This window comes from Muntiacus reevesi, chromosome 4 (assembly GCF_963930625.1).
Source record: "Muntiacus reevesi chromosome 4, mMunRee1.1, whole genome shotgun sequence".
Classification (NCBI taxonomy): domain Eukaryota; kingdom Metazoa; phylum Chordata; class Mammalia; order Artiodactyla; family Cervidae; genus Muntiacus; species Muntiacus reevesi.
Genome location: NC_089252.1, coordinates 57,117,118 through 57,138,115, shown reverse-complemented (window position 1 = coordinate 57,138,115; position 20,998 = coordinate 57,117,118). Strand labels below are relative to the sequence as shown.

The 20,998-nt window shown below is 47.9% G+C and overlaps 1 protein-coding gene across 1 annotated transcript in view; it reads right to left on the bottom strand.

Annotated features, from left to right (window-relative positions):
- CDH20 (cadherin 20) overlaps positions 1-13,720 on the bottom strand; it is a gene marked incomplete at its 5' end in the record, with an annotated part of 52,356 nt that extends 38,636 nt beyond the window's left edge. The window contains 4 exons of the mRNA XM_065934998.1: positions 153-320; positions 3,123-3,242; positions 4,063-4,357; positions 13,472-13,720. Of these exons, the coding sequence (XP_065791070.1) occupies positions 153-320; positions 3,123-3,242; positions 4,063-4,357; positions 13,472-13,720 (832 nt within the window). The remainder of the gene's footprint in view (positions 1-152; positions 321-3,122; positions 3,243-4,062; positions 4,358-13,471) is intronic.
- Between the last annotated feature and the right edge of the window lie 7,278 nt (positions 13,721-20,998).

Genomic DNA, 20,998 nt, shown 5'->3' with positions numbered 1-20,998 from the left:
CTCTGAGAAGTTGGGTTTAGGACAGAAATGGTGATGTGAGAACTGCATGATAAATGTCAGAGAGGAACCCGGGAATAATTGAACTCAGAGAGGGACTCAGACCGGCCTCTCTCTCGCCTCCGTCACAACACTCTCGCCGGTTGGGTACTCACTCTGGGGGAAGCGGGGTGGGTTGTCGTTGACATCTGAGAGGGTGATGTTGACAGTCGTGGTCCCCGCCAGTCCTCCGAGCTGCCCCCCCATGTCCTTGGCTTGGACGATCACCTCGTAGTTCTCTTTGGCTTCTCGGTCCATGTTCATGAGTGCGGTCCTGATTACCCCTGCAGGATAGAAACCATCTTTGTAGAAGCAGAACCGCCAGTTCCACTTTAAAGACTGGGTTCTAGGCTTCTCCCTGTGCCTTGTCAGAGATGCAAGGCACCTGTTTTTTACACTTGAGGTCAGAATGTCGTTTCAGCTCAGTCGTGTCCAACTTTCTGTGACCCCATGGTCTGTACCCCGCCAGTTTCCTGTGTCCATGGGATTTCCCAGGCAAGGATACTGGAGCGGGTTGCCATTTACCTCTCCAAGGGATCTTCCCGACCTGGGGATCGAACCCACGCCTCCTGCATTGCAGGCAGATTCTTTACCACGGAGCCATCAGGGAATCCCCAGCTTTTTTAAAAAATAAAAAGCTGTGCTTAAACAAAGGGTGAATGAGTAAAGACTGTTTCAGCTGGCAGGGCTCAGTTCAGCTCAGTTCAGTCGTTCAGTCGTGTCCGACTCTTCGCGACCCCACGGACCACAGCACGCCAGGCCTCCCTGTCCATCACCAACTCCCAGAGCCCACTCAGACCCCTCTCCGTGGGGTCGGGCTTGGCGGGCTGGTTCCCGCGGCGCACTCCCGAGAAAGGCCAGGAGGTGGCAGCGGTGGCCCTCTAACAGACCTGGGACCTGATGGTCTGCAGCGGCTCCAGGGCTGCTCTGTCGCACCAAACAAGACAGGGCTGCAGGTGGGAAACAGAGCCTCCAAGTCCGCAAGTCTGCGACTTTAGATCCTCCTCCTTTAGCTCTCTCTCCAGTCGCCAGAGCCCTCCTCGTGTGAAGGACTCTTCTCCCGGCAGCTCATTCCCAGGCTGCTTTCTCCTGCCTCCCCAGTGCCTGGAAGCAGGGGTGGAATTCAGATTTGCTCCTCTTTTTGTTGTGTGTTCAGTCTGTTTTACTAGGTTCTGCCTACCTCTGTGCTTCAGTGCATTCTGTGAGTTAAGACATACACGATGCTCTGAGATGTTTATTGTCAACATCCATATGAGATGAACTTGCCCAGACGGTGTGTAACGTCAGGGTGTGATAATGTGCTTCCGTTTAGAGAGAGGGCTCTAAGGCAGAACCCTGTGAAATGTGTTGTTTCGATCCTGCCAAGGATGTGTGGGCGTGTGTGATCCTCCTTTTAACGCTTCCACTTAGAGAAGCTGACTTATGTGCTCTCTAGACAGGGATTGAAGGCGCGTTTACTGCGCGTTTACAGCGTGACCCCCGGCCCAGTAGTAGACCTCTGCGCGCCAAGGGGAGAGATTGGGAACCACAGACCTGTCTTCGCTTTACTCCTGTCATGTAAATGTCGCGTTACAGTAGCAACGGTCTAAAGTGAAATATGCAGCGTTTTCTTTTTATAAATGCCCCATGGGCATGGCAGTGACTATCTTTTCATGTATTTTTGACCTTAACACTATAGCTGCCCCCTGGGAGCTGTCAGAATAATGTAAGTTTCCTCTTAATGATGTAAAGGACATATTACCCTCCTCCTGTCTGTATTTCTCCTCCCTGTGGGCAGCCCCCTCAGGGTCCCTCCCTCCATTTGTAGAATGGTTAAAATTGCTATTTTATAGAAATCCCTAACTGGAACGTTTTTTTCTTTCCTCCTGCTAATTTATACTCTCTTACTTTCTACTTTTATGACATAATTTTCTGAATGCTTGGTTCCCCTGAGGTCTTCTGGAAAAAATTATATCAGGTTGCTAATAGAATGTGTTTTTTCTATTTCATGTAAACAGATGACTTTGAGTGTTTGGCATTGACTTTGTCTCTGTGGCTGTAAGTTTCTGTACTCAGGTTTTTTGTTAATTACTCTTAGGTCCATATGTTAATTTTCCCACATGTAAAATGAATAATGCTTCCATATATTTCACAAGTTTACAAGATTACTGGGACACTCAAATATGGTGAGATCTATGAATGTATTTTAAAAGGGAGAAAGTTTGGCACAAGTGCACGATGACAGTATGGAATAATATATTATTAATATATTAATAACAATCATATCTGAGTTCCTCTGCCCAATTCAAAATGGTTAAAGGGAATTCTTCATAGATAAACTATACATTCTGTTGTCAAAGTTCTTGAGTAAAACTGAAAACAAAACAGAACATCCAAAGCAAACTGACTTGTTGGCTGTTGACCTGTCCTTTTCTGGGCGTGGCCCTCGCCCGCCCAGTCCTCTGGGTGGTCCTCCTGCTGGAGCGTCCCACCGAGCCTCCCTTCTCGGGGCCCACATCAGCGCTCTGTGCTCCACGCATTCTGCCTTTGCTCTCTTAGGACGGCGTGGACTGGCGGGAAGAAGGCTGGACCGCATGTCAGGGGACACATCTACAGCCAGGGGCACTGCGTGAGGTCTCCATTCACGATTCCCGTACCCACTGAGTGAGTGGCGGTGGACTGGATGACTTGCCTAAGGCACTTTCTAGTTTCAAAATCAATTACTCTGGTTCTATAGTGAGCCTGGGTTAATATGCCAGTCCTTTTAGATCTTCCTGAAGTTATGAAAGACCTCACTCCTGGGGAATGAATGCAACCATAGGATTATTGTTATTATTTTTGGTTTTTAAAGACTGGTGAGGAGGCCCTTCTGTGGAGGCAGTTCTGCGGGCCTCGAGAGCAGGCCCAACGCACTGTCTGCACCACGCTGCCCTTACCCACCACGCGGTGCTAGCTTGCTGTCTTCACCCCGAGCGTATAACCATCTTCTGAGCGAGTGCGCCGTCTGGAGAGTTTTTAAAAAGGAGAGTTGGGTCTGTCCTAAGTCGCAGTTACAAATTATGAGAGAATGAAACAAATACCTCTGACCCAACTGCCCCATCACATACCTGTTTTGGAGTCCACGGAGAAATACGGCTGGCCCTGCAAGATGCTGTACACCACTCGGGCACTGCTGCCGTAGGTCGGGTCGTCCGCGTCGGTGGCTGTCACCTGGATCACAGAGGTCCCTGAGAGAGAGAGGCGGTGGACACCTGCTCAGGCGTCCAAGACTGGAGGCTCAAGACTGGAGGCAAGCCTGAACGGGCAGTGTTAAAGCATTTGCAAATGTTATGTCTCCTTCCTTGAGAGGGCCTGTTTCTAGGTCAGGCTTCTATAACTGCTTAGTACACAAGTACCTCTTTAGCAGGGATGGGAGTTATTGGTGTCTTAAATTCTTAATAACTTGTGAGGACAAACAGGCTTTGGGCTCTTCATTCCTCTTTTGGTAATACCAAAATGCTTCTCCCTTATGAATCAAATATCTGCCTATCTATCTACCATCTATATTTTGTTTTGCTTTTTAAGAACCAGAACTGGGGATTTCCCTGGTAGTTCAGTGGCTAAGACTCCATGCTTCCAATGCAGGGGACCCAGGTTCAGCCCCTGGTTGGGGAACTAGATCCCACATGCTGTAGCTAAAGATTTCATGTGGTGCACTAAAGATTGAAGGTCCCAGATCCCATGTGCCACAACTAAGAGCTGGTGCAGTCAGATAAATACGTAAATAAAAATAGATGAAGGAAGACCCAGAGCTGAGTAACAGTACTAGGCTTCATATCACTGCTGTCTATACTGTGGCTGATCTCACGTCTGAGTAGCTTGGTGCAGTTGTATGGACTGTTCTGCACTCTCTCTCCTCCACATTGAGGCGGGAGGGCCTTCTAGAGGGGGACCACTGTCTGTGAGGATCGGTGCATCCCTGCCTTACCCACTGGTGACATTTCCGGCATGGTGCATCCCTGCCTTACCCACTGGTGACATCTCCGGATTTGTGCATCCCCGCCTTACCCACTGGTGACATCTCCGGCACGGTGGCAACATAAGGCCCGTCCAGGAACTTGGGCTCGTTGTCATTGATATCTTGGATTTTGATGATGAACTCGGACTCCGGCTCCATTGGCCTGCCCGTGCGCCTGTCCAGGGCCTGAGCCCTGAGAGTGTACTGGGACCTTTCCTCCCGGTCAAGCCTCTGAATGGCGTGGATGTCTCCAGTGGTGTCGTCAATGGTAAACACGACGCCTGCGCCTTCTCCCGAGAGGATGTATTTGATGGAGCCATCTCCCCGGTCCATGTCTGAATGAAGCTGAGGGGAAAAGCACCGGCCTCTCAACAGGTGTCAAAAATAAACAGATTTTCAGGATGGTACAAGTGTATGATTTCCTTTCAAACAGGAAGACTTTTTCTTCCTACTCAAATGTTTTAAATGTCTACAAAGAACTAATTGGCTTTGAACATGACTGTATCAAAGAGCAAATATAAGTTGATAAATAAGCAAAATTTCTCCGCGTCACATTCAGTATCCTTAACTTAGTACTGTTTTTAGTTCCTCTCCCTGAGAAGTACAGAAGATGGGAGTTCTCGAACGTGTGGGACCCATATTGTATTGTATTGTATCCCCTACTGTATTGCCCCATGTACAATAGGAGCAAGTCTAATAAGGAGGAATCCAGCTTTTCCATTTAATCTTTTTTAAAGGGTAAGTGTAAACATTTAAAAATTTAAAAGTGTTGCTATAAATTATTTTGGAATTTCAAAAACTTTAGGACACCCCACGTTGTCTGAGAAGCTGCTGAAGCAGCTAATAAAAACCGCCTGTGGCCACTGAGCCAGAAACACTAGATGACTTCTTGGGGTCCTTGAAATTCTCTAAATTCCACAGCTGCCCTCAGCAGGACTTTGCCTGCTTCTGTCTCAGGTGACAAAATGGAGTCTTACAGCTGGTTATTATCCTCTGTGTCAGGGTATCTATCGTTTTGATGGGACCCGTTTCTGGCCTTGTAATTGACTCACTCAAATCTGTACGTAGAAGGTTGTGGTAGGCACATGCTTTTATCTGCCCATCCAACTATATTTCCTCCCAAATTACTCTGTGACGACTCTCAAAATGAGCCTAGGGGCACTGTGCTCATTTTAAGCCTAGAAATAAACTCTTGCAGCTCTAATTAAACAGTGTATATAAGAGGCAAAAACCCTAGAGTTTGTGCTATCTGTAACAGTCCTTCTCTAAGAGGGCAACGAAAAATTAATTACACGTAGTCAGTCACCACTAACTCTTGCTGCTGGGCTTGCACAGTTCAGTGATAAAGTCAGTGAGATTCGGTTAATAAAATAGACCAGTTTAGGCCAGAGAGGCAAATATATCTGGCCTGAACACTATCTGTCTCAGTTATAAATTGAATGCCCTTGACAAACTATTTAATGTTTATAACTCTCAAGTTCCTCTTATTATAAATGTAGAGAACAGTGTTAATTCTTACTTTGCAGGTTTGTTGGGATCATTAGAAATTAGTGTATGTAAAGCACCTAGCTTTCCCATAATAGGAAAGCTATAAATGGGGCCAATTATGATGATGATGTGCGTGCAGAGAGAAGGGTATTAACATGCCCAGCTCTTCCGTACTCCCTTTGAACCTCCGGGAGTGCAGCAGAAATGACAAAAGCAGCCTGCCGGCCTTTTCCTTGTGCACAGCCCAATGGTGAAGCTGGGAGAGCTGCCTGAAGCACTGCTGGTTCAGCCTTAGTCTGAGGGTTAAATGGTACGGACACCAAGGAAACACCTGAAAGTGTATCAAGACTTTGAGCTGATCTCAAACTGACTCACGGCCAAATCACACAAGCAATGATTTTGCTGCCTAGAGGAATTCAGCTGTGTCTTACCCAGAGAAGGGCGATAAGAGAACAAAACTGGCCGAAAAAATAGCCGTGGATTTTTTCTACTTAAAGAATTCTATTTAGAATATAAAGTCCTCACATTTCCTTACTCCTTATACAGTATTATTATTATTTTTCACATTCTAAATCTTCTATTTATTTAGTTTAAAACAAGCAAGGTGCCTAGATCTTATTGTATAGAATAGAAAGTCATTTTATTTGGATCTGGCCACAAAAAAATGAAAATCCATTCCATCTGGAACTGTGTTCCCAGGCAGAGGGGTGGAATTGGGAGGAGGAGGACAAAAAAATCCTTATATATTTATGCATGTTTACATACATATGTATATGCATATGTAAATCTAAATATGTGTAATTTTAAGGCATATAGCATAGGACTTTCACTTAGAGTGAAGTAGGGCATGGCAGATTATCCAGGGGAGAAAGAAAGAATTGAAGCTGACATTAGAGAAAATACCCAGGGTTGTTTGGAGGTGTTCTAGTTGTCATCTAAAAAGTTTTGTCCTATGAACCCTAAGAAGGCGAAGCATCATGTGATTATCATTGGCCAAGTTTAAGTGCTCTGCCTACGGAGAGTGCTTGGTAAGTAACAGGAGGCTAGAGATCTCTGCAGCTCAAGAGATGGTCCTGGCTCCTCAGGAGTCACTCGGCTGGCTGATGTCAATGGAGTCTGGGCTGAAACTGGATCTCTGATCTTTGGTTTTGTCTATATTGAGAGAAGAATTTGAGGAACTTTCTAGATTGTGAGTTCCTTGAAGTCAGGAACCATGTGGTTTTCATCTGAGTGTAAGTCTTTATGTGCAGCAAATGCTCGGTAAGGTTGTATGAACGGGAGGTATAGGGTGCAGCGTTAAGAGTTTAAGCTTTTAGTGAAAGCACGTTGTCTTTGTCTTAGAGGAGTTGGCAAGCATCTCTCAGGTAGCTTCTCTGTGTATTTGTGCACAGGAAAGGCGGGGAGAGCATCACAGGGAAGCAGGGGCACCTCCCAGTAACAGGGAGAGTTGTTGCTCAGTCGCTCTGTCCTGTCCGACTCTTCTCGATCTCACGGACTGTAGCCCGCCAGGCTCCTCTGTCCATAGGATTCTCCAGGCAAGAATACTGGAGTGGGCTGTCATTTCCTTCTCCAGGGGATTTTCCCGACATGGGGATTGAAGCCATGTCTCCAATGACAGGCGGATTCTTTACCTCTGAGCCACCCGGGAAGCCCAAAGGGAAGAGTACCAGCTATGAAAAGTGCCTGGATCTACTTACCTATAACTCATTTCTAGGGGATATACATTTGACCCTTGATCTCCGTGGATGTGAACTTTGAGGATGCATATATATGTGGGTTTTTGGTTTTCAATTATAAATACTGCAAACAGACCTATGCATGCGTCTGTGGGGCAGAAGCACGGATTCCGAGAACCGTGAGTACAGAGGAACCGTGGATGTGGACAGAGGGCCAACTCTAGAGTTACGCCTGGATTTTCCCACCATGTGGAGGTTTGGTCCCCTAACCCTCTAACCCCCACGTGGCTCAAGGGTCAACTGAAATTGTATCAGTTCAGGATCTAGTCAAGGGAACAAAACCCATACCAGTCATTTTAGCGGAGAGAATTTAATATGAAGGATTGAAAAGGAAAAATGTTCCTTTCCGGAGGTGTCACTGGCGATGGTAACCAGTAACTCGAGGAAACAGCTTGTGCCCCTCTGGCTGGGCGAGCAGAGGACAGGAGTTGGGGGTGCTTGGAATCTAGATGTTTGGAGGAGGCTGGGCTGGAGCCCTCTGAGAAGGGGGTGTTATCCCCTTGGGCTGGACTCCAGGCATTTAGAAATGCCCCCCACTGCCCAGTTCCCCCCCCACCCCCCGCCCCGTAGAGCTGAGACTCAGACCTCTGAGAAGGGGGCGCCCTCCAGTGGATGTGTGAGGCTGGGGTATGGATTTGCTTTCAGAAACCAGAATCAGCTCCCACAGATAAAAGGAGCAAGTCCCTCTTCTCCTGCCTTTGGTTCTCCCCCTAGAACATTCCACTCTCAGAAACCCGGGAGCTGCTTGGAAACAGAAAAGCTGTGTTGTGCAGAGTCCCAGGCCCGTGGAGTATGGGAACGTGAATACGGAGCTGAGACACTCACCTAATAGCCAGCACAGTGATGTGAACTGAACATGAGGTTCTCCAGTCATAGAACGCATATTTGGTTGCAAAAATTGCAAAGAAGAGATATTAACAGCTTTTCTCTCAGTCACTCAGCAAGTTGGTACTGCAATAAAGATGTGCTTTATATGTATCCATGTTTAATTCAGCTCACACTGACAGCACCAGCTCTTCAGAGGAAGGTGCGGAGCTTCGGCAATGGAGTTGGTAGCACACAGTTACCCCCATCCTGGAAAAACAGCTTTGCTGTCCTAGACAGAATAAGACAGCTGGATACCCTGCTTAGCCTCACCTTGCTTTCGTCTATAAGATCTTGAGCCAGAGGTGTAGTGAGTGACGGGAAGTACATGAAGCTTAACACAGGGGGCGATGGCGCTCCTTTTCACCGTCTTTCACGGAGCCTTGTATGGTTCCAGGAAGGCAGTGAGTGCTCACAATTTGTGGTTAGACAGCTTCCGCGCACTTGTTAACCTCAGCACGACTCAGGACCCCGGATTCGTGCATAAGCACAAGCTCCCTGCATCCACCTCTTTGCATATGTCAACATAATCCCGGTTTGACTTGACACTGCCTTGTCCCTGGGAAGCCCAGTGTGGATTTTGTAAGGCCATACCAATTACAGCTGATAATTGTTGCCATACTCCTTTCTGAAGAAAGCAAATACTCAGGCAGTCTCTCTAAACAGACATCTTCCGGAGCTCATGGTGACGAGCTGAAATGATCCCTGGGAGAGAGGGATGGGTTCTCTTTCAGAAGAAAGTGAGGGGGAGTAGTGCCTGGGTGAGTGAGTACACAACTCTTCCTGTGCAGGTAACAGACCCAATCCAGGGCGCAGACTTGCATTGAGAGCTGGTTGGTCAGGATGATGCTGGAGGTGTGGGGATGGCCTGTGTCCCACGGTGGGTGGATTAGGACTGGGTGAGCCCCAATCACGGGCTTCCCAGGGGTGCTAGTGGTAAAGAGCCTGCCTGCCAATGCAGCTGGACGGAAGAGACGTGCGTGTGATCCCCAGGTCGGGAAGATCCGCTGAGGAGGGAGGGCATGGCTACCCACTCCGGTATTCTTGCCTGGAGAATCCCATGGCGAGGGGAGGCTGGAGGGCTCCGGCCGACGGAGTCGCACTGATCCTGAGCCCTGGAGCGCGCTGCCTGGCTAAGCGTCCCACCTTCAGGCAACAGGCGTGGTTACATCTCTGGTCTCACTGATCCTGAGCCCTGGAGCGTGCTGCCCAGCTGAGCGCTCCCGCCTTCAGGGAACAGGCGTGGTTACATCTCTGGTCTCACTGACACCACGGACTCTTCTGTGTGTCTCTCAGGGCGGGGTCTAATGTCATGGCCACATACAGGCCAAAGAAAAAGAAAGCTCATGGCTTCAGTGTCAGATTTCCTATTAACCTTCCGTGTAACTTTGGGCAAGGAACATAACCTCTCTGAGCCTTCCCTTATTTAAATTATCCAGGAGAGGTGCCTTATACTCACTTCACGGCACTGCTGTGATGCCTGAATGCCCTGCCTGCCGCGGGGGGCTGACGCTCAGCACCGCGGTGCCCTGGGACAGCGTCGGCTCCCCTCGACTGTCTGCATCTCCGCGTCTGCAGTTCTCTGCCAGGTGCTAGTGTCAGGGAAATGTAGGCCAGGCCAGGCATGAGGTCTCGGTGTGTACCCTTGGGAGAAGGAGGGAGGGCTCGAAGTTGTACAAACACACGAAGCCATTACTGAATGAATACAAAAGTGTTTTCCCAAACTTGGTTTAGCAGGAGCTATGTGTGTCTAGTTGGGAGAAATGTTTTACAAATACAAATTGCTAGAAATCTTTGGAACTCTGAATGAATGGAAGATGTAGTCATGATGGAAGATGCTTTTAAGCTGGGACCCTGAGAAACGTGAGCATGACCGATCGGAGAGGGGGGAACGGAGTGTCCCGGGCGAGAGCAGCACGCGCACCCTCAGGGTGTGTGGCGTCGGGGACGGAAAGGAGACCCGCCTGGCGGACAGCAGGGTGAGGCTGCAGCTATCCCAGCGGGGCTCATCTCCCCGTAGTCCTTGCCCTGTGTGCGGAGCGCTCCGATAAGCACTGCGGAGCGAGAGTGCTTCCTTAATCAGACGAGCGACGTGATGGGAAGGGCGCTTCAAGGAGATAAACGGCCCGAGTCCCGGGGGAAGGACGGGGACATCCTCCCTTAGGGCGCCCACTCAGTTAATCTAATCATGAAGACCCGGAGGAACACAGTGAGGACAGAGCTGGAGAGGATGAGTGAGTCAGAGAAAGTGGCAAGGAGATACTGACAGGACGTCGGTGCATGAAGGAAGAAGAGGAGAGGGAGAAGTCAAAGAAAATCCACAGGCTGTGAGGCTCAGATTTGCAGGCACATTAGGTATGCGTCACCGAGCTGCTTAATTCCCTTAATGAACTTGCTATCCTATTGCTGCTGCTATTACTAGTCCTCATCCTCCTCCTACTACAGGGTAGCATTATTAAGATCTTACCCTGGACCCGGCACTCTTCCAGAGCACTTTCCCGTGCTGGCTTGCTTGACCCTGACTACTCCACGAGGTACCCGTGTCTGTGTGACGGTGCCGAGTTAGGTTTTGTGGAGGAAATGGAAGCCATGTCCTTGTCCTCACAGAGCTTGTAGTCTGGTCTGAGTCCTCCCAGGTGACTCAGTGCAGAGGACACAAGAGACGCAGGCTCGATCCCTGCGTCAGGAAGATCCCCTGGAGGAGCTCATGGCAGCCCACTCTGGTATTCCTGTCTGAAAACTCCCGTGGTCAGAGGAGTCTGGCTGGCTACAGGCTCTGGGTCCGCAAAGAAGCGGAGACGCCTGACTGCACACACACAGGACTCCAGACGACACACATGGAGACAAACGCGTGACTTGGATGTGGTAGGGTGACCCGAACGCTGAAAACCTGGCGGTACTGAGAGCCCGACGGGGTGCGCCTCGGAGGACGGCCGAGGCAAAGTCAGGCGTGAACGAGCCCTCGAGGCCGACGAGGAGGCCGACGAGGAGGGGGGGAGCCAGGACGAGCGCGTCTCACGATGCGGGGAGGAAGGCAGGGCCGGCCAGCCTGGTAGCTGCCGGAGGCCGCGTCCCCAGGTCCCCGCGGAGAGAGGGCAGCGGTCAGAGCCCCGGCTGAGACGGTGGGACGGGCAGCGTGTCCGTGGCGGGGGCCGGCGGGGAGGGTGACCGTGGCGGGACTGGCGGGGAGCGAGCCCGTGGTGGGGGCCAGCAGGCAGTGAGCCACGTGGGGGCGGGCCGGCGGGGCGCGTGCCCGTGGCGGGGTGGGGTCGGGGGCGCGGTGGGAGGAGCGGCCTCGCGAGAGGAGGCGGGCCCGCGTGGCTCAGAGCGCAGCGGGGAGGCCCTGCCGCCTCCGCAGCGTGACGCGGCTGTGTCGGTTGTGTCCGTCTCTGCGGTCCCGTGGGCTCTGCCCCTCGGGCTCCTCTGTCCGTGGGGTTCTCCAGGCCAGAACCCTGGAGTGGGTTGCCATGCCCTCTTCCAGGCGCTCCTCCCGACCCGGGGATCGAACCGGGGTCTCCTGCATCGCAGGCAGAGTCTTACTGTCTGACTCACATTCAAAAGATCGTGTGTGGAGAATGGCCCGGAAGGAAGTGCGGGCAGAAGGAGGGCGGCTGTCGGGAGGCCCGCTGTTTGCGCAGCTGAGAGGACGGTGGGCGCGGGGGTGGGAGGGCGGAGGGCTTATCTGGCTCCGGACTACGGGCATCTGCAGGCGCAGAGGCCGAGGGAACGCGCCGCCTGACCAGCAGGGCCCAGGCTTAGGAGCCGGGTGGTGGCAAGGCGCCCCTGGGACGACCGAGGGCAGACTCGGTTCCGGAGGGAGATCGGGGACGCTTCGGCGGATAGAGGCCGGGGAGTCCTAAATGCGGAGCGCGAGGGTTTTCAGTCCGAAGCTCGGACGTGTGGTCTGAGCCAGAGACGGAGGCTTTGAATTCCTTGGCGTAGGGGTTTAAGGCCACAGGGATGAGTTTAAGCCACCCCGCGGGGGTGAGTGTGAAGGGAAGAGGCCCCCGGGCAGAGCTGACAGGACCCCGCAGGCTGGGCCAGCTGGACGGGGAGGACCGGCGAGGGGCTGAGAGGGCAGGAGGAAGAACCGGGCTGTGAACGCCGCAGAGCTGAGGCGAACCTGAGTCAGGAAGGAGGGCTGGGCAGCGCCGTCCAGGGCCCCCGTGGGGCGGCTCCTAGACTGAACCGCCAGCTCTGGGGGTGGCGAGGTGCCGAGGAGCCCCGAAAACTCGGCGTCCGTGCGGAGGGAGGGCGGAGCGCAGCTGCCTGGGCTCAGTGGCGGCTTAGCCCCTAGGGTGTGTCCGGCTCTTTGCGACCCGGTGGACTGTAGCCCGCCAGGCTCCTCTGTCCGTGGATTCTCCAGGCAAGACTGGAGTGGCCTGCCATGCCCTTCTCCAGGGGATCTTCCCGACCCAGGGATCGAACCCAGGAAGATTCTTTACCGACTGAGCTACCAGGGAAGCCCCGCCTGGTTGAAAAGTGGGTGGAAGTTGAGGAAAGAGCTTATGTAGACAACCCTTGGAAGTTGTAATTCTCTTATTATCCTTCAACGTTTGGGGAAACAGAGGTTAACGGACTCAATGACCTGCCCAGAGCCACTCTGGAAGCAACTGGCAGAGCTGGGTTTGCACCCACATGTGTTTGACTCCGCAACCTGCACTCTTAGCCTGTGTGCTAAGCAAGTGTTTAAGTTATTTGAATGAATTATTCATTTTCTAATTAGTTCCTTGTTTCCCGGGTTCTCTCACTTAGTTGCTTTTGCAAAATGGCCTCTGATTAACATGCAAATAAAGTAAACACAGGAGAAAGCCCCGATTAAAAATGAAATGATGCTAGATGAATCAAGGCATTTCGAGTGTAAAGTTTATAAATATATTCATTGATCGTCTCCAGCTATCCTAGCGCACAAGCTAGGATCTTCTGAAATGAAGAATATTTTATTCTTTTTTTTTTTTTCATTAAGTTTTGGCCTCAGGCAATACCTGTGGAAATGTTTTGGGAAAAAAAAAAAAAAAACCCTAAGCTCCTCCCTTTGCATTTCTCAGTTTACTTCTTCCTTATCCTGTTATTCCTGAGGCTGCTGCTGCCTGTGTGAGGACTTGAACAGTTCTTGCAGGACCCAAGGCTTTTCCTCCAAAAACCCAATTCCTAGTCTTTCACACTCAGAACAGAGGCAAGGACAAGGAGAGGTCTTTCCTTTCTGACCAGTATCTGACAAAGCAAAAGCTAGATCTCAACTAGCTCTCAATTAACATATCTCTAGTTTAAAATTGTTCTCAGGCCTCAGACTATGCAAACTTTCATAGTTCATATTCCTATTCAGTTTCAATATCCGGTACTCAGATAATTTCTCGTTGGCAGTTCTTACCTTGCCGACATACAAAGGGTCAGTTCCAGTGTATTCTTCCAGAACGAAAAACTGGTTCCAAACCCAGCTCCTCTTTGTCCGCGGGTGTGACTGTGGCTTGTCTGACAGGAGCACTTCTAGTTTGCCTGGCGGCGTCGGTGTGCCCGAGAGAGCAGGGGTGGTAAGGCCCATCACTCCCCAGAAGTACAAGGACATGCCAAGTCCAAGCCAGCGCTTTGCATTGCTCATTCTACCAGAAGTCCGCACGGGATGGCCAGGTTTTCAGAAAGTAAAGTCCAGGATGACAAAAGCCACTGCTCTTCAGTATTTTCCAGATGAAAAAATAATGCAGTTTATTGAACACTTATGCTTCCCCAGTGAGGTCCTGATTCAAGTCAGTCTGCTTGAAGTTGACTTCCTGTCAAGTGAAAGAAAACACAGTTTGATGATGTCAAATTCTTTGCTGTGGGCTTATAGCAAGTTTTCAAGAAATGTCAGTAAATATTCAGCTTTTCTAGTCAACAAATGAAGGAGTCATAACATGCTACTGCTTTAGAAGTGTTTAAGTAGTAAATAATATTTTGATAAAAAGAAGACAACTTATCTTGATATAATCAATCCCAAACCTTCAAAAATGGATTTCAGCAGAAATAAAACTAGTGAATAAATTTCTTCACATTGGTAACTAGAGGGGTATGCTGTATTATTTATTGGCTCTTTGAAATATTTATGATAAGACAACCTCCTCCATTCTTAAAAATAGCATTCATTTCCAAAATTGACAACTAATAGTTAATATTTTCATTAGCCCAGCTGCTTTTCTTGGTTCCTTCGAAAACCGAATCTAACTATCTTTCTTGCCACCCACAATTATATTTTGCGTTATTGATAATATTAAGAGTCAGACTTCATTTATAAGCAGCCATGGATCACTCCTGACTTTAATCATTCTCTGAGCTCATGGTGGGATTTGAGTGTCACACACTACCGCTTCAGCTCTGAAGCACGGATGGGGCTGCTAATGTAACCTTTCTAGGATCTGAAAAGTCGGTTAATCATTGTATCATTCACGATAGACTTTACGGTGCTGTTAGCCACATGCTTCCCTGGGCACAGGAGAGAGTTCTAGCCAGTGTTATTTTCCCCCTGAGCCGAAAGACTCATTAGGTGGAGGGATGCTGACTTCTACCCCGGGGACACCTCTTCATCAGTCAAGCTTCTTCTGTTGCTATGAGGTCAGATTGGCTGGTGACCTCACTCCCGAGCTATGACCTCATCAACCTTTTCTTCTTTACTTGGGCTGGATTTAATGAGCTGGCCTAGCACTCAAGTCTTTCTGTCCGAACAGTTAGAATGTCCTCTGTGGGCTTAATATTTTCACTGTTAACGTGGAGAACTGCTGTCATCTTCTTAGAACAAATGTGTTTATTTGGCCATTTTCAGACTCATGCAGCTAGGTGACGCCCCATTTCTGCAAGTGGTTTAGAATGCATGCACTGATGCTAACTCAGTTACCACCTTCCACCTGTCATCAGAGCTCATGTTCGCTTCCTCTCAAATACTATTGAACAAGAGAATTAAAAAGATATAATCATTCCATGCAATATGCCATTTCACTTCTGTAGAAGAAATCATTTCAATGAGAGGTGATAAAGGGGAATAAGCTGGGGGAGACTCTAGAATCTCTATAACAGAATGGGAGGCTGTGCCTCTTATCGGTTCTAGCTCTAGAGGCAGGTTGATTGTCAAGTGAAAGCAAGCTAGCTATGTCTTCTTTTGAGTGACATGTTTGTTAATGTTAAGAACAATGGTGTGCTAGAAGGGGGTCACCAAGAATTAGTTGTTCCTTTTCTCTTTAGACTGATCCACAGAAACCCAGCTCACTGATCCTTGTCTAAGGGGAGACCTTCTGGAAGAAGGAACCTTAACCCCAGAGATGAATTAATGAAAAAGATTGGTGAGAATTAGCTATGCTGTTTTAGGGAGCTAGAAGATGGACTAAAGAGCATTACCAAAAAAAAAAAAAAGAAAAAGGCAGTTGCTAGAATGAATCCTGGGATTGGTAGCCACAGTGGGAATATTCCATACCTTGTGAAACACAGACCTATCTGAAATTTCACATATGTTGGCTAGACTAAGGGTCAGACAGTTTGACCCCTGGTTCTGCTTTCATTACCTCTGATTGTTGACATCTATGAATTTTTATTCCTCTATTAAGCAGTGAATGCTATTAATATTTCTCCCACCTACTTCACAGGATGCCCATGAGGATTTTTTGGGACAATGTGGGTGACCATGTTCTGTAAATGACTAAGGTGTCAATTGACATTTGAACAGCCACACAAGGAAAAATTACTGAGTCATGTGTAGAAATGATGAAACTGAGCCTGAAACATATCTCTTGGGCACTTTTTGGACCAAAACATATATCTGAAAGGGCTAACTATATATAAATATTATTATAAATTATATATATATATTATTTTATAGATCTCTGCATCTGTGATAAGTATTATTGGGGAGTAAATTCTGGCCCAGACCAATTCTGTAATAGCCAAGCTTTTTTTTTTCTTTTTGGTATGAGGAAACATTGAAGAACCATTTGAAAACTTTGTAGAGAAAATTTTCTTTTGGGGTCACACGGGTCAAAGATAGAACTCAAGGGTCAAAGATACAACTCAAAATGTATATTCTATTTAATGCATTTCCTTTAACGCCTGTGTCTCATATGTGTACATTTTGCCTAAGCATTACTTTCAATGATTTTGATGACGTTCTCTAGCTACTTTAATCACGTTGCTTTTGGGCTCTAAGTGAGCAGATGCGTGTACATTGGGTGAGAGGGTGGGCCATGCAAATGTTCCCTCTCCTGCTCCCACTGCTGAATTTTCTGAATGGAATGAGTTTTGAGGAAATTTTGAGAGGAATTTTAGGGAATTTTAAGTAGATTTTGAGGAATTTTAAGACTGTCCCTTCCATTCTCCCATCTCTAACAAACTAGATATGCATTCATGCCAATTAAAACCTCCTATCTTTACCTATAAGCGTGATCTGAAGAGCTCAGAAGAAAAAGGAGGCGTACTGTGGAATCTTTGTGATGAATATTTTGTAGGCTGTTCAGTTGCTTCTGCTTTCATCTCTCTTTCCTGCCCACTTTGGCCTCCTACACACCAGCGCAAAGCCCTCACGTTCTTCCCTTTCACGAGAAACGCACAGAAGTGGCCTCTGGACGTTTGGGGCCTGTGGAGGCCTTGGTGACCCTGTGAAAGGGCTGGTGGTCCATGTGCCCCTCTCGTGTCCCCAGTGATACACCTGAAATTTCAAAGGCCGCAGTGCCTGGGAACTCTTTTTGTATTAAATAACTCGATGGCTACAGCTGATTGGCAAGCACTTTCTTCCTGCTTTCTTAGGACAGAATGCATGAAAAATACTCCCTGCTTAAGTTTTCAGAAAGCAAAATCTGGGTTATCCAATAGTTAAAGAAGAGTTATTCTTTTCATAATTAGAGTTGTTTATACGAGTGAGGAGAAAATAGGTTCTGTCAGAAATACTAACCAGTCTGCAATTATTATAAATAAGATGGTTCTCATATTCATGTTTTTTTCCTCCAGGGTAAGAATAGCAATGATGTGTCTGATGGTAGGCTAATTGCTGTTGTTCTTATAAAGGAAGAGACTACTATATGTATATATAGGTCTGTTTTGAAAGACCATGTATGCTACATGAAGACAACATTAGTGGAAATTGACTTCTGTGTTAAATGAGTCCTTTAAAAGTTTTTTTTTCCCTTCCCATCCTGCCTGAAGAAAGTAAACAGCTTGGTAATGAACCCAGTAGGAAGAAATTAAAGTTGTACATAAAAGTGTGCTCTCAGTGAATTGTTTATTTTGTTACTTAAATTTGTTGTGATATTTAAAATGTAGGGGAAAGGAATGGTTACTGCTTTCTCCTTGAAATGAACTGGGCTTTTATGGTCTCCCTCTGATTTCTCTCTTTGTTATTCCAGTTTTCCCGAGCTTTTCGTGGTTAATGGAAATGCTACTCAGTAAAGCTCAAACGACATCTCTACGGGACCAGGAGAGTCAGGACAGGGGTGGGATTGTTTTAATTTTCTGTTCTGACCTCATGCTTTGTAGCGGTCAATGGAGGCTGTATTGCTGTGATTTCCAACAGCTAAACTTCTTAAGCCATCACTTTTACTTATAATAAGAGCCTCTATAACGTACTTAAAAAGAAAGGCAGAACTTTGCGAGGATGCCGGTCACTAGAGTGAAATATGACGGTGCACCGCGAGGAGTGTCAGCATGAAACCAGACCCGTCTCTGTGCAGTCACCTCACCTCCCAGCCACGAGTCTCTCCTGAGACATGTTTCACCGAGGAGTCAAACCCCTCAGTGTGGAGGACAGGTGGTCCCGGGTGTAAACTGGAGTGAAAAATTCTTAGGAAGATGGTGTCTTTGAATATGTACAGTTCACAAACAATAAGGCTCCCATCGGAAAAGCCCACAAAGAAAATATTTTCAGCGCTTCTCTAAACAAGCTTTCAACATCCCTGGATCTGTGTGTGCATGTCTGTGCTACTGACGAAATGGAAATGGTATAGAGTGTAGGTTTGTATGCTAGAAGATGACATAGTTCCCTGACCTGAAGTCTTTTTCATTCCCTACAGATGTTCCATTTTACCTGGGCAGTCATTAAGTGAGTAGACGCTCCAGTCATCTTCTGTGACCGTCGACTCACCAGCCTCCCCAAAGCTACCTGTCTGTGGAGGTGACCGTGTCTCAGCGGAACAACAGAACCACAGAACCAGGAGAGGTGGTCCTGGTGTGGGGGTTTCCGGGTTTGAGCTTTGCTCTTGCTTCCAGGCCCTCCTCCACGCCTTTCCTGCCTAATGAAGGCCCTCCTCCACTGCCCCCAGCTCCTCAGTTAGCATGTCTGAAATGGGATGTATCTTAAAGTCAGTACGTAGGTTTAATGTGGTCCTAGTTCCTTTCCCATCTTTCAAAGAAGCTGTTAATAAATTGATGGTGTATCTAAAATTGAAGAATTATGCTTTTACCTTTTTATAAAATCAAACGGAATTCTTAATTTCCATGGAGAGTTCCTAGAAAAGGTAGTCATCACTTGCTTATTTATCTTCCTTTGACTTCCTGCTCCTCCAAGTCCCTCACAGACTATGGAAACCTTGAGCCTACAGGCTGAGGTCTTGCAGCAGTCACTCAAGCTGTGATCAGCCCCAGAAATCTTCCTTTTCTCACCACTTGCTCTCTTTGGTCTCCTCTCCTTCCCACAACCAGATTAGTTTGGGAGAGGGAGCGCTGTTTTAAGATGTTCAAAAATGGAACTGTGGGGTTGCTGTGGCAGAGGGGGAGGCACAGGGTGGCTTAGTTGAAAGTTTTAGGAACAATATATGGTTTTATGTAAGACGAGGGGTGTGTGAGTGTGAGTGTGTGCATGTGTGTCTCCCCATGTGGGTGAGAGGAACAGAAGGGAAAAATGGTAGAAAGCTTGAATTTTGTATTTAAGAGCTGGCTTTGAAAAACCTGATCAGTCCCATAATAAAACCTGTTTTGTATATCCTGTGTATAGGTTGCCCCTCTGGCTACGAATTTCCTAGCTTGGGCCATGAATGAAGGTGTTTTCACTTTTAAAATCCTTTCGCTGGAATCCGTGCCCAGTTCTGTGTGTTTCATTCTCTTGTAAGCAGTTTTTCGAGTTGAGGGTGTCCTGACTTTCTTTCCACATCATCCTAGAATGGCAAATAGATTCTTACTGAGCCTTTTACACATGCTGGCGTCTAGTGAATGTTTTAATCCTAAAGGAGTCAGGAAGTTTTTGACCTACTTTACCCTTCCTCTGGTTTTCACTTTTAATCAAGCTAATGAAACTACAGTTCAGTCCATGGGCACTTTCTTTGACTGCAGTTAGACAAGAATGATCAATTTTGATTTTTTCAAGGTCGTCTCACATGCTCACTAATTTCTAGCTTTATGTGCCATTTGTAATTGCATTTGTGCCTGTTCGTTCAAGAAAAGCATCAACAAGAAAAGTGTTTTAAATGTAATTCTTTGGCTAAAGTTCCTCTTTCATAAGAAGTTACAGATAATCACAACTCAGGTATTTTTTTTATAGCTTTGACTTCTTAGAGAAGTTTAGGCAGATAAGATAATTCTGATAAATCTTCCCTGGACCATAAAGATTAACCCACAGGAGGAAGAGTTTGGGGGAAAAGGTAAGTCTGCTGTCTAAAATTGAGACAATTTATTAATTTGATAGATACTTGAGCATCAGATGGGTTTAACCAAAGAATGGTTTGTAGGGACTTCTCTGGCCGTCCAGTGGTTGAAACTCCACACGTCCAGGGTGGGGCACTTGGGATGCCCTCCTCCAGGGGATCTTCCCAAGCCAGGGATGGAACCCAGGTCTCCCACATTGCAAGCGGATTCTTTCCCATCTGGACAACCAGGGAAGCCCATGAATACTGGGGCAGGTAGCCTATCCCTTCTTCAGGGGATCTTTCTGACCTAGAAATTGAACCTGCATTACAGGCGGATTCTTTGCCGGCTGAGCTACCAGGGGAGCCCGTGCAATCTTGAGCAAGTGACTTCAACTTTTTCAGTCTCAGCTGGGTGTCTAGAAACTGGAGATAATTATAGACTCTCATGGGGTGACTGTCAGAATTAAGGGAGAAAGTATGTATAGCTTGGTGTTAGGAAAAGCCTTGCACTTGAAAACTAGTAGGCATTTCCCCACTTCAACACGTTTGCAGTTTAGTGGAGCAGCATGCATGTGTGTGTGTGTGTGTGCTAAGTCGCTTTAGTCATGTCCGATTCTTTGAGACCCCATGGACCATAACCCCCAGGGCTCCTCTGTCCATGGGATTCTCCAGGCAAGAATACTGGAGTGGGTTGCCACTTCCTCCTCCAGGGGATCTTCCCCACCCAGGGATCGAACCTGCATCTCATTTGTCTCCTGCCTCTTGGCAGGTGGGTTCTTTACCACTAGCACCACCTGGGATGCCCTTAGTGGGGCAGATACTACCATTACTTTGAGCAGTGGAAATAGCAGCAGGAGTAGGTGCAGGCCTGACGCCGTTCCTAGCAGTTGTGACGACAGGGTCCGAGCAGCAGTAGGAGTTATGGAGCCGTCTCAGCGGAAGCACTAGCACGGATTGTTTACTCCACGTCAGGTGGTGTTGAGTAACGGGCATTCTCTTCATTATTTAATCTTTGCAAGAATTCCATGGAAAGGTATTCCTTTCCCATTCTGCAAAGAAACAGATGAAGAGTGGTGTGCTCCGGTTGGCTCCTCCCGGCGATCATGGAAGCCAACTTGCACGTCTCTTGCCAACTCTTTGAAATCAACCATGGTGTGAATATTTCCACCACAGCCATTGGCAGATGCCATATAGTGAGTCATGGGATGAGCTTCTTCAGCAGCACATGACTGACTGTAGCATAGTCTCTGTGATCAGGGCCCCAAGATGGGTAGAAACAAAATGCTACACCAGGTCGGAGGGGCTTCCCGGGTGGCGCAGTGGTAAAGAAT